Genomic DNA, 12260 nt, shown 5'->3' on the forward strand with positions numbered 1-12260 from the left:
AACAGGAACTGCAGGTGTCTAAACTCCTAGCAGCAAGCATGGGTTACTTCCATCTACCTATGACAAAGCGGTTAACGGATTTCCCAAGTCTTTACTAAGAGCCTATTATGTGTGAGGGACCAAAGAGATGACATTCCCATTTTATAGCAGACACTAAGTGATCAATTAATTAGTTGACAGACCTCACGATAAAGCCTGAGGTTCAGTTTTCAGCTCTCCTCTGCTTTTTCAAATTGTGTATTCTTTCCAAGGACATACAGGAATCTAATTTCTACTGTTTAAATGCCTTTATTCCTTTCAAATTATACCGAAAAGGCAGAATAACAATTTGATATTTTTGGCTACTGTGGTAACGTTTGACAATTTTCTAAAAAAAAAAAAAAAATACAAATGATCAGTATCTAAAAATTTCATTAAAAATACAAGAAATGCAAATGAAAACATGAGATACTACTTTTTCTATTAAAGTGGCAAAATATCTTTTTCATAATACCCCGTGTTAGGAAGGTTTCAGAGAAATGAGTGCTCTTTTACACTGCTGGAGGGGGGTGAATTACAGCTGTTTCTGAAGAGTATGTGTCAACAGACCAAATCCTTGAAAACATGCATACCTTGCAATTCTACTTCTAATAATGTATGCCAAGGAAATAATTACGAATGTGTATACAGATTTAACTTTAAAGTTGTATGTTGTATCACACCGTTTATAAGAAACTGGAGACAATCTAATAGGGGATTGTTTAAATAGATTACAGAAATGACAATGGAATACTAAAAACAAGGGTGGCCATGGACGGTTATCTGTTAAAATGGGAAGTCAGTATTTTGTTAATTGGAAAAGGCAAGTTATAAAAGAGCACAGTATGATCTCATATGTTTTTAAAAACCATACATGTTTATATATACGTATAGAAAAACACTGAGGATATATACCACATTACCATAGGCAATCTCTGGATGGTGGAAATAGGAGTGATTAAAAAAATCTTTATACCCATTTTTGTATTTATCTGCAACAAATGTGTCCTATTTCCGTGATTAAAAAAGGAAAGAAAAGTGAAAGCCTAATTTAAAAACTGCCTTGCTTAGGTTTTGGCTTGTGGCAGGAGGGGCGACATGCCCCCAGAGGCATCTACCTGGTTTTGTTCCTTCGGACCTGAGTGGGTACTTCTCACAGTTGTTTTTCTGCACATGCCGTAATCATGGACCTTTGACTGTCTGGAAAACTGTTCTCTCATTTTCAACTAGATCTCACCGAGGCTATGACTGGGGAAGGAAGCCACCTTTCTCGAGGAGTAGGTTGGTTGCAAAACCATGCCCAAGGCTCACACTTTAGTTGGGGAGCCCTTAGAAAAGTTCTGGGGAGAAAGAAGGCGGAAGCAAGCAGAAAACAGATACAGAAGGATGGGCTCTAAACTGGAAGGTTTCCGTTTAGTCCTTATGTCAATTCTAGGGTCTCCTCCATCTTCCAGGTAGGGCTGATGGGAGGATACCCGAGATCTGGTCAGAGAGACTCCTTCTAAAGTTGAGTCACTTCAGAAGAGAGAGGACAGAACTGACAATTATATTGAAGATTTAAACAAGTCTGCTAACATTGAACTATTAGAGCAACACTACAGCTATAGAAATAGTGGCATGTGGATGGAAAGTTTGTTCTGGGTTGGTACAGACATTCCAAATGAACCAAAACTCTGTGAGGACCATGCTTAGTAGGTTCGGTAAATGATGACACTACCCATTAGATAGATGGATTCCTTTGCTAAGAACAAAGGAAAAGTTACTTGTCCAAATAAGGCAAACCTATAAAGTCATGTATAATATGGCAAAGGCCTGTCCCTCCTATATCCCACATCCTCCACTGTGATTCTAAGCCAGGGCTGAGTTTTCCTTGGGGTGGCTGCCAGATAGGGTTGAAAATCTGATTCTCAACTCACAGGCTAATATAAAGAGAAACCATATCAAGATTTGAGGGGAAGAGGGGCCATATTCATCTTCACAATAAAAAGTCACTATCAGCCTAGAGGCTCAGCTGTCAAACATGGTATTAGAGGGGTGTCCAAAGTAATGTGTTTCTAATTAGTAGTTTAAATACTAATGTCTGTAAATGCTACACTTTTAAAAAGAATAAATTACTGTAGATACAGTTAGCCATACAACCAAGTCACTCGCAGACACTTGTATGCTTTCTTGAATGAGAGAGAAAAAGGTGGAGTTTCAGCTATCAGCACGGGCATCAGCTGTCATGTGTCATCTTGGACAAGAGGATGAATGCTGCTGTTACAGAACACGAAACAAGGGAGCCCAGGGTCAGAGAGCCCGGGGCAGGATGCCAGGGATGAGAGCACATTTGTGGACGTGTTCCAGTGTCCTGCAACTGGGGGAAAAGGAAGGTTAGGAGATGTTGGGATGCAGGATGAGTGATGCATGAGGCATGCACTTGAGGCTTTAAGGAAGCAGGATTAGCCCTCTGTTCAACCGGACATGTTGATACTCATAATTTACATTAGTACCGAGAAGGCGGCAGCAGGGCAATTACATCAGGTTAAATGCCAGTTCTTGAGGGGAGGAGCCTTTAGAGCTGGGGGTGGAGCTGAGTCCCCCTCCCCTCAGTTACTCATGGGAAACCCGTTCCAAGGCCACATAGAAACTGTTCTTGTCATCTAGGCAATGCCAGCCAATTGGTCCGATTTCACAGTCTGCGCACACCAGAAACTTGATGTTGCCCACGTCCTTGGTGAAGCCCACGTTCTCAAAGATGAACATGTCATCAACCAGCCAGTGCTCCTGGAGAAGCTCGCCGTCAGGATTGCTGCCATCAGCCAGAGCTGGTTTCTTTCTCATGGAGGGAAGGAAAAGCTGCAGTGGAAAAGAACACAAAGAATGCAAGAGCTGACTGGCCAGTCACGTCATCACCCCCATTCCACTCACACATCACACTGCTCCCTAGCACTTTCTCGGAATGAAAACAAAATGAGGAGCCCGATCATTGATGGATGAGGATGCTGGGCGGCTCCTCTGTTGCCTCTAGTCCGTGCCCTGATTCTTACGAGACGTTAAAGAGGTAACATGCTGTTTCCAACTGGCTTCACTGCTATCTTTACCATGGTCCATAAGGCCCTGCCTGTTCCTAATCTCCTTCCAGCCACACTGGCCTTGCCTTCTTCAAACAGGGTAAGTGTGCTCTGCCCTCAGATCCTGGCAAGGCCGGTTCCTTCATGATATTCAGCTCAAATGTAACCTCTTCGGGAGGTCTTCTCTAACCAACCAATCTGAATTAGCTTCCCATACTGCCCACTATGTTTTATTTTATACTTTTTAAAGTTTACCTAACTATTTTGAGAGAGAGATCAAGTGGGAGAGGGCGGGAGAAAACAGAGAATCTCAAGCAGGCTCCACACTGTCAGCATGGAGACCAACGCGGGGCTTGAACTCACGAAGCGTGAGATGATGACCTAAGCTGAAACCAAGAGCTGGTCGCTTAACCAACGGAGCCACCCAAGCGTCCCTATGTTTTTTTATATGGCTTTACTGAGGTATAGTTGACACATATACTGCACAATACTTAAAGTATACAATTTGATACATTTTGGCCCAGGCATATACCGATAAATCGTTACCAGCAAGATACCAAGCATATTCATCACCCTCAAAGTCTCCTTATGCCACTACCTCTTTATTTTCTACTTACCATTCTCTGAACTTAATGTATTGGCTTATTTACCATGGGTCTCCCTCCACTAAAATGGAAGCCCCAGGAAAGGAAGGAGCTTACCTTTCCTGTTCACTACTATATCCCCAGTGCCTAGAGTAATAACTGGCATAGAGCAGGAACTCAAATATTTTCAAAAGAATAAATACAGGATACCTGGCTTTGCTCTATTCCATCACCGTAAGGTATGTGCTGGATTTATCTTACAAAAGAACATTAACAAGGAAAATCTAGTTCTAGAATTCGGAATAGCATCCCAAGGATCCTTGTACCCACAAATCAACATGCCTTCCCAATCACTACGAGAAAGCCTCTGGCACACGCGCGTGTAAGTACACACACACACACACACACACACCCTTTAATTTCTTCCATATGGTTAGTTCACACACCTTTAGCAGCCCCACAGTACTGCAAGATACATACAGCAAAGCTCGTTACTCCTCTGCTCTCATCGTAATGGCTACTGCCAATACACTTATTTTCCATCCTATGAAACACTTTTCAGTTTTTACTTTATTATGACTATGAAAATATTTGCTATAAAGCCAAGTAGTAGTCTATGGCTGAAGTTTTTTCTTCATAGGTAACAATTTACTTTTTTTTTTCCCTCTTGCATTAACTTTCAACGTACCTACTATCATTTTTTTTTTAATTTAAATCCAAGTTTGTTAACATATAGCGTATTAATGGTTTCAGGAATAGAATCTAGTGATTTATCACTTATACCAAGTGCTCATCCCAACAAGTGCATTCCTTAATACCCATTGCCCATTTAGCCCATCCCCCCCCACCTGACACCCCACCAGCAACCCTCAGTTGTTCTCTGTATTTAAGAGTCTCTTATGGTTTGTCTCCCTGTTTTTATCTTTTCACTTCCCTTCCCCCATGTTCATCTGTTTTGTTTCTTAAATTCCACACATGTGTGAAATCATATATTTGTCTTTCTCTGACTGACTTATCTCGCTTAGCATAATGCATTCTAGTTCCATCTACATTGTTGCAAATGGCAAGATTTCATTCTTTTTGATTGCTGAGTAATATTACACACACACACACACACACACACACACACACACACACACACACCCCACATCTTCTTTATCCATATGCCAGTCAATGGACATCTGGGATCTTTCCATACTTTGGCTATTGTGATAGTGCTGCTATAAACATTGGGGTGCAAGTGCCCCTTTGATCAGCATTTTTGTATCCATTGAATAAATGCCTAGTAGTGCAATTGCTGGGTAATAGGGTAGTTCTATTTTTAATTTTTGGAGAAACCTCCATACTGTTTTCCAGACTGGCTGCACCAGTTTACATTCCCACCAGCAGTGTAAAAGGGTTCCTCTTTCTCTGCACCCATGATATGTTTCTAATGCAACCCCAAACTCTAATAACATAGGATGGCCTCAGTGAGCTAGTCTGGCATTAGCAATCAAAATAAAAGCAAAAAAAAAAAAAATTATTTTTTGATGTTTTTTTTTTTAAGTAGGATTCATGACCAAGCGTGGAGCCCAATGTGAGGCTTGAACTCATGACCCTGAAATCAAGACCTCAGCTGAGATACAGTTGGATGCTTAACTGACTGAGCCGACCCAGGCCCTTCCCCCTGCACCATTTTTTTTAATTAAAAAAACAAAACAAAAACAAAAACAAACCCTAACTGGACTGACATTATTCCAAAATAAAAGGGAAATGCTTTGGTAGGGATGAGGAAGCCTCTCCTTGAATGCTAGTTAGGGAATCACAAGAGATGCTACTGTGTATTAAATACCCCAGAGTGGGGCGCCTGGGTGGCTTGGTCGGTTAAGCGTCTGACTTCGGCTCAGGTCACGATCTCACGGTCTGTGAGTTCGAGCCCCGCATGGGACTCTGTGCTGACAGCTCAGAGCCTGGAGCCTGCTTCAGGTTCTGTGTCTCCCTCTCTCTCTGACCCTCCCCTGTTCATGCTCTGTCTCTCTCTGTCTCAAAAATAAATAAACGTTAAAAAAATTTTTATAGGGGCGCCTGGGTGGCTCAGTTGGTTAAGCGTCCGACTTCAGCTCAGGTCACGATCTCTCGGTTTGTGAGTTCGAGCCCCGTGTCGGGCTCTGGGCTGATGGCTCAGAGCCTGGAGCCTGCTTCCGATTCTGTGTCTCCCTCTCTCTGCCCCTCCCCCGTTCATGCTCTGTCTCTCTCTGTCCCAAAAATAAATAAACGTTAAAAAAAAAATTAAAAAAAAATTTTTATAAATACCCCAGAGTTTCCACTTCTGGCCATACTGTAGCCAGTAGGTGTCCCTAATAGGGAGGAGGGAGCACTGATCCAGAGCCTTTTTACTCCCCATCTTCCGAGCACCTGGCTTACTAAAACAGGTATCTGTGCACTACCCTGCGCTGTGTCACCTGAGACATCAGCTGAGGACATCATAAAATAGAACAGTTCCTCCTCCTGTTACACTGTCATTCCAGTCACTCTTTTTGCCCATCTGATGTTTAAATGAACCCCCAAATGCTTTGTTTTACACTAAGTGAAAAACTGGAACAAGCAGAGGCGAAGAGGAATCAAAATTCAGAAACCAGGAAACCTGGATTCCAATCCTAGCAGTATCTTTCTGTGGGCCTAAATTTCCCTAAAAATATTTCTGGGCCACATTGTAGGTGTGAAATCAACATCTTAACTAACTGTAAGGGGAGTGAAATGTTAAGGGGAGAAAAAGACTTGCTAAGCATTAGCCCTTAGGACACATCCAACAAAGGAGAACCAGCTTCCCTCCCACAGTTCCCATTTATAATGCAAAACAGCGCTTCAGCAGTCTTGATTAGTGATTTAAGGGAAATACTAGTAACCGTTCCTTCAAGGGGTCCTACTGGGTCCTGGTCCCTCTCTTTCTCAACATTCCCATTTTTATTGAAATCCCGTAAGTCAGATCCACAAGACTAGACCTACATATATGCACACTGTATGTGTTGGTGTATGGATGTCAACCCATTCACTGCAGTGCCCAGAGCTATTGCAGGGTCAAGTTTTGGAATGTAACATTTAGAATACGATTAGGCTTTCTAGATAGACTACTGAGGTGAAAATCAAGGAATTAATGCCTAATTTGAGGCTGCTAGGTCAGCTGGTTGGGGGACAAAGTTGCCAGTTCCATCCCTGACCAGGTGGGTTAACTACTCCGGACTCCAGGCTGTACCCTAATCCTGGACTGGCTCCTCAGAGATAAGTAGAATACCACAACTCAGTGAGATTCTCAGTGGAACTCCTTTTGCTTTTTCAATAACTGTTAACAGTACCCTTTATTTTTTTAAGTTTACTTATTTTTTCTGAGAGACAGAGTTCATGTGTGCAAGTGAGTGAGCGGGGGAGGGGCAGAAAGAGAGGGAGAGGAGAACCCCAAGCAGGCTTTGTGCTGTCAGCACAGAGCCTGATGTGGGGCTTGAACCCACAAACTGTGAGGTCATGACCTGAGCCAAAATCGAATGTGAAAGGGAGGGAGAGAGAGAGGCAGAGGGAGGGGGAGAGAGAGAGAGAGAGCAAGCCAGCAGGGGAGGAGCAGAGAGAGAGAATCTCAGGCAGCCCCACCCCCACCCCCCCTTACCCCCCATCAGCACAGAGCCAGATGTGGGGCTCGAACCCATGGACTGCGAGATCACGACCTGAGCAGAAGTCGGATGCCCAACCGACTGAGCCACCAGGCGCCCCTTGTGGTGGTTTTAAAACATGTCCACAAATTATTTGACAATCCTTCCAAGACATAGACTCCATGTCTCTCACCTTGGGTCTGGGCGAGCCACTGTGACGGCCTCAATGGAATCAAGTGCAGTGGAAGTGACAGGCTAGGTCAGAAAAGGCCATGCCGTTTTGGCTGGTTTCTCTGGGTACACTTGCTCTAGGAGCCTTCAGCTACTATATGAGAATTCCAGCTACTCTGAATACCTCCAGGTACCCTCCAGGCATCACATGGAGAGACCTTGGGGAGAGAGCCACCGAAAGACCAACGTGCCCCCAGAGTCTATTTCAGTGCTCAGGTGTCTGAGTCTTCCCAGGCCACAAGCAGACATGTGACGGTAGAGAGCGTTTCAAATGACCCTTCTGACTGCACATGAAAGACCCCGAATGAGAACTGTCTAGCTAGGCCCAGCCAAGTTGAACTTTGCAGTTCTTCACACATACTGCACTTTCTCTAACAACACTGAAACATCACACTGCTGTCCCCTCCACCTCTGTCCAGCTTCATTATAAATTCCTCTGTCACAGACTTCAGGTAAGATTTCAAGAAGTACCGAGCTAAAGGGTATGAACGTTTTATATGGGAAACCAATTATAGGCCTTTTTTTTTTTTTAATTTTTTTTTTAATTTTTTTTCAACATTTATTTATTTTTGGGACAGAAAGAGACAGAGCATGAATGGGCGAGGGGCAGAGAGAGAGGCAGACACAGAATCGGAAACAGGCTCCAGGCTCTGAGCCATCAGCCCAGAGCCCGACGCGGGGCTCGAACTCACGGACCGCGAGATCGTGACCTGGCTGAAGTCGGACGCTTAACCGACTGCGCCACCCAGGCGCCCCTTATAGGCCTTTTTAACACATGCTGCACCAACAGTGACATACTAATCCATTCCACCCATGCTAACCCATTATTTACACTGGGCTAATAGCTTTTGTTCACTAATTTACTTAAATCTAAGTATCTATTAAGTTCTTACTTATGGGCACAATCTAAGTGTAGGAGATACAGAAGTGGATAGGATCTAGGACCTCATAGGCTGGTGGTAGAAATACTAATAATTTCATAAGATCAACTGAGATTATAGATGTGAGTGTGCTTTGCAGTCTTTAGGCCATGATTTCCGTCTTGGTACTGCTAACCTCCTGGGATGGAGAAGAAGTCTGTTGCAGGACCACGGGACGGGGGTTGCTGTCTAATGCATTGCAGGATGCTAAGCCGCATCCCTGGCTTCTACCTTACTAGATGCCAGTAGCACCCTGTTATAGACTGTGTTCCTCCCAAATTCTTATGTTGAAACCTAATTCCCAATATGATAGGTCATGAGGACACAGCATATTTTTGGAGACAATTTTGAGTGAGGGTATGCACATGGCTGAAATGAGATTACACTTTGCACTTTCCTGAGGTTATTGTTACACCTCAAGAAAAAGTTTAGTAAAATAAAAAAAAAAAAAAACGTTTTCAACTTTCCCCTTTTGGGGTGATGGCAGCATGAAGAATATAAAAATATCTAACTTGAAGGAAATAAAAGATTAAAATAAAAATTAAATCTCCCTTCAAAAATGATTTCAGGACTTGAGCGGTCTGTCCTACTGGAAATCTGATTCGTTGGAGAAACTGCGTTCCACCCAGTACCTTGGTAAAGCGTGTAGGTTACGAGAGTCATCTGTCACATCCCCTACACTGAAGTCGGTTCTGGAGCTCTTTTTGGGGCGGCGAGGAGCCCATCAGAAAGGACACCGGTGAGAGCGGTGTGATGCGGGCCAGGTACACCGGGCGCCACGGGGCCAGTCCGCAGGGTGGAGCTGGAAGGGCTGCCCGTGTCCCGAGGCGCCGGGCCCTAGGAAGCCGGCGCCTTGCCGCAGCCCTGCACCGCACGCGGAGGAGCAGCGCGTCCAGCGCGCCCCGCGCCCGCGGCGACCGGGTGACCGGCCGGCCCAGACCTAGGGCGGGGCTGGGGCTGGGGGCCGGGGGCCGGGGGCCCGGGGCCGGGTCCCGGCAGCGCTCCCGCCGCCCAACTCCGGCGGGGGCAGCCTCAGGCGGAGCCCGGACGCGACGAGGGGCGCGGCCTCCGGAAACGCGCGCGGGGTCTGGGACACGAGCCACCTCGGCCCCCTGGGAAAGCGTGCGGGGGTGAACCGCCTCCAACCTGCCTCCCTACCTGTCGGCGGGAGAAGAGAGCGGTCCCTGGCTGCAGCACTCGGGAGCCACAGCGTTGGCACAGCACCGCCTTCCGGTTTCGGCCCTCGGCTGACACTAACTCGTTCAGCGGCTCAGCTGGTTCCATCGCCGCTACCGCCACAGCTTCCTCGGCCACGACCGCGCAGGCGCTGTCTCTGCGGGCTTTTCGGAACTGCGCGGGCGCGGCTTTCAGAGACCGGGTGGGGAGCGCACGGTCACTCCCCGCCCCCCCCCCCGCCCCCCCCGCGCATGCGTCCTTCCCCCCTCGCCCGCTCTGGGTTCTACTGCGCAAGCGCCTCACTCATTACTTGAGTGGTTAGGTGTCCGCTGGCTTTGTGACAGGGTCACTTACTGGGACGTGACAAATCCTCTCTCTTCATACTCACCTGGTCTTTGGGCTTCCCTTAAATAATGAGTAAAATCTGGGTAAACAAGCCATTAAAGTTGACCATACCATGTAGTTTGCTGAGATTTGACTTTGGTCTTCTGAATGAACGGGAACATTTCTGGAGGCAATGCGAAGGGAATCTGGGCCAGGCTATATACATCAGCCAAGTTTTATCTACATTAGTTACTTCAACAAGAGACTACTTAAAGGGACATGTACCTTTTTGGTGTTGGAAAAAGATGCTTCCAGACTTTGCTGATATCTGTTCTAATCATCGCAACTATTTACTATGTGGCAAATACCGTGTTTAAGTGCTTTGGAAACAAACCTATTGAATCATCACAATTCCCTTATGTGGTTGTCACTGATTACTCCCAGTGCACAACTGAGGAAGGTAATGATCAGAGGCTAGTTTCCAGGGTCCATAGATCCAGGCCTGGCTCTAAAGCCACTGTCCTTTGTCATTACACTATACTTTTCACTCCATTTGATTGAGCTTTAGATCTCTAGCTTATCAGTTCTAGTGCATTAGGCCATGGGTATCCTGAAATGGCAAGGGAAGCAGAATATGAAGGGGAACTAAGTTACTTACATAGGTAATGTCTAATCTACCCATCATCCCCATCTGCAGGTTTTTCTTCTTCCTCTTTGTCCTTCAGTAATTCAACATTTAGTAATTATGTAATATAACTAAACCCTGAGGATACAATGATAATAGGCACTTTGTATTTAAGAACACAGTCTAAACAGGAAGACATACCCAAAACAAATGACATGTGATAAAGACAACCATGGGAACAAAGTAAATGGAAGCCAGGATTAGGGAATAATTCCATCTGGGGAGTTAGAAAAGGCTTTACCTAGGTGACATTTTAATTAGGCATCAAAATGTGACTAGGATTTTGCCTGAAAAGCAAGACTATGTCAGAAGAACAGTATAATACATGAACAAAGGTGAGAACACATTTAAGAATGGTTAGTAGTCCACTGAAGGACATTACACCCGAGGGAAGAGAAAATAGTAGGGGGGGGGGGAGGAAGATCAGAACGGTAGAGTGGGTCCAGAGCACCATGGGTCTAAAGTCATGCTAAGGAATTTGAACTTCATAATGTGGGAAATGGGAATCTATGGAATTTTAGGCCAGAAATAACTGTTCAATATTCACTGAAAATTTGCTGTATGTTAGGCACTGTAATGATGCTACATGTAATTGAGGAAGAACATTGATAACTAAATGGAGGGGCTAGACTGGAAGACAGGAAAAGAGCAGGGGTAAGGCTATCAGGAGGCTATTACTCCATGAGTCTGTGTAAGAGATAAAGGCTTGAACTAAGTGGTAGCAGAGGGAATACAGTTATAAGAATATATTTGGAACTATTAATGTCATGTACAAGCCAGAAATGAATTGCATGTCTGTATTGTAATGGGGGTAACACAAGATAAATGAGTTTTCTGAGGTGGGATAACTAAGGGCTGGTTGCCAGCGGAGAGAGCTAGAAAAACAGAAGGAACCCCCATATTAGGCATACCTCTGTGTATGTGTATGAGAAGAGTATGCAAGATTGGAAGAATGGAAAGACAGCAAAGAGTTTTAGATGTTTTATGCAGAATATTCAGTTGTGGCTGCCATATAAGAACTCTTAAGTCAGCAGTAAAGATAGCCTAGGAGCCATCAGTTCTGAACCCCCACTTTTCTGCCTCCCCTGGATCTCTTCCTGAGAAAGGATGAGTCATATGTTTCATAGCTGTGGTTTGATCAGCAGGCACAATCCATCTGCTGAGGAAAGGTTGGCAGGGCTTCTTTAGTGAAAATAACTTCCTCTTTGGCTCCCCCTTCCCTTTGCTCTGGGAATGTCAGGATTTCTGCAGTTGTGCAGGCCTTCTGCATGGCTGTTTACATCAGGTGCCATAAATCAAAGCAAATAGAGAAAGGAATGGAGTGACTAAAGACCCTAAAATTCAAGTGGGTACTAAGTGAGCTCAAGATTGACTCCTCTTTATTCTGTTTGCTTTTCAAGTAAACTCCCAGTGTGAGAGGAATCAATAAATACACAAATTCACGTAAATATTTTACTGCTGAGAAGCTCAAGGGTAAAGGGGCTACCTCTTACCCGCGTCTAGCAAAGAAACATAGTAGGGCCAGTTGGCAAACACATAAGGTGAAGAGGTTGAAGAGACAGGATCATACAGCTGATCTCTGCCTGGTCCCCCCCACCCCTCCCCAAGTATCCGCAAGACAGTGTTGGTTAGCCACAAACTCTCTTATA

The 12260-nt window shown here is 45.0% G+C and overlaps 1 protein-coding gene across 1 annotated transcript; it reads right to left on the reverse strand.

Moving 5' to 3' along the window:
• Nucleotides 1-268: 268 nt before the first annotated feature.
• Nucleotides 269-9799, reverse strand: RABIF (RAB interacting factor). The gene is made up of 2 exons (XM_030303143.2): nt 9585-9799; nt 269-2856 (listed from the first exon to the last, which is right to left on the reverse strand). The coding sequence occupies exons 1-2, from the start codon at nt 9708-9710 to the stop codon at nt 2611-2613; spliced, it is 372 nt and encodes a 123-aa protein (XP_030159003.1). The 5' UTR covers nt 9711-9799; the 3' UTR covers nt 269-2610.
• Between the last annotated feature and the right edge of the window lie 2461 nt (nt 9800-12260).

The sequence above is a fragment of the Lynx canadensis genome, chromosome F1 (genome assembly GCF_007474595.2).
Source record: "Lynx canadensis isolate LIC74 chromosome F1, mLynCan4.pri.v2, whole genome shotgun sequence".
NCBI classification, from domain to species: domain Eukaryota; kingdom Metazoa; phylum Chordata; class Mammalia; order Carnivora; family Felidae; genus Lynx; species Lynx canadensis.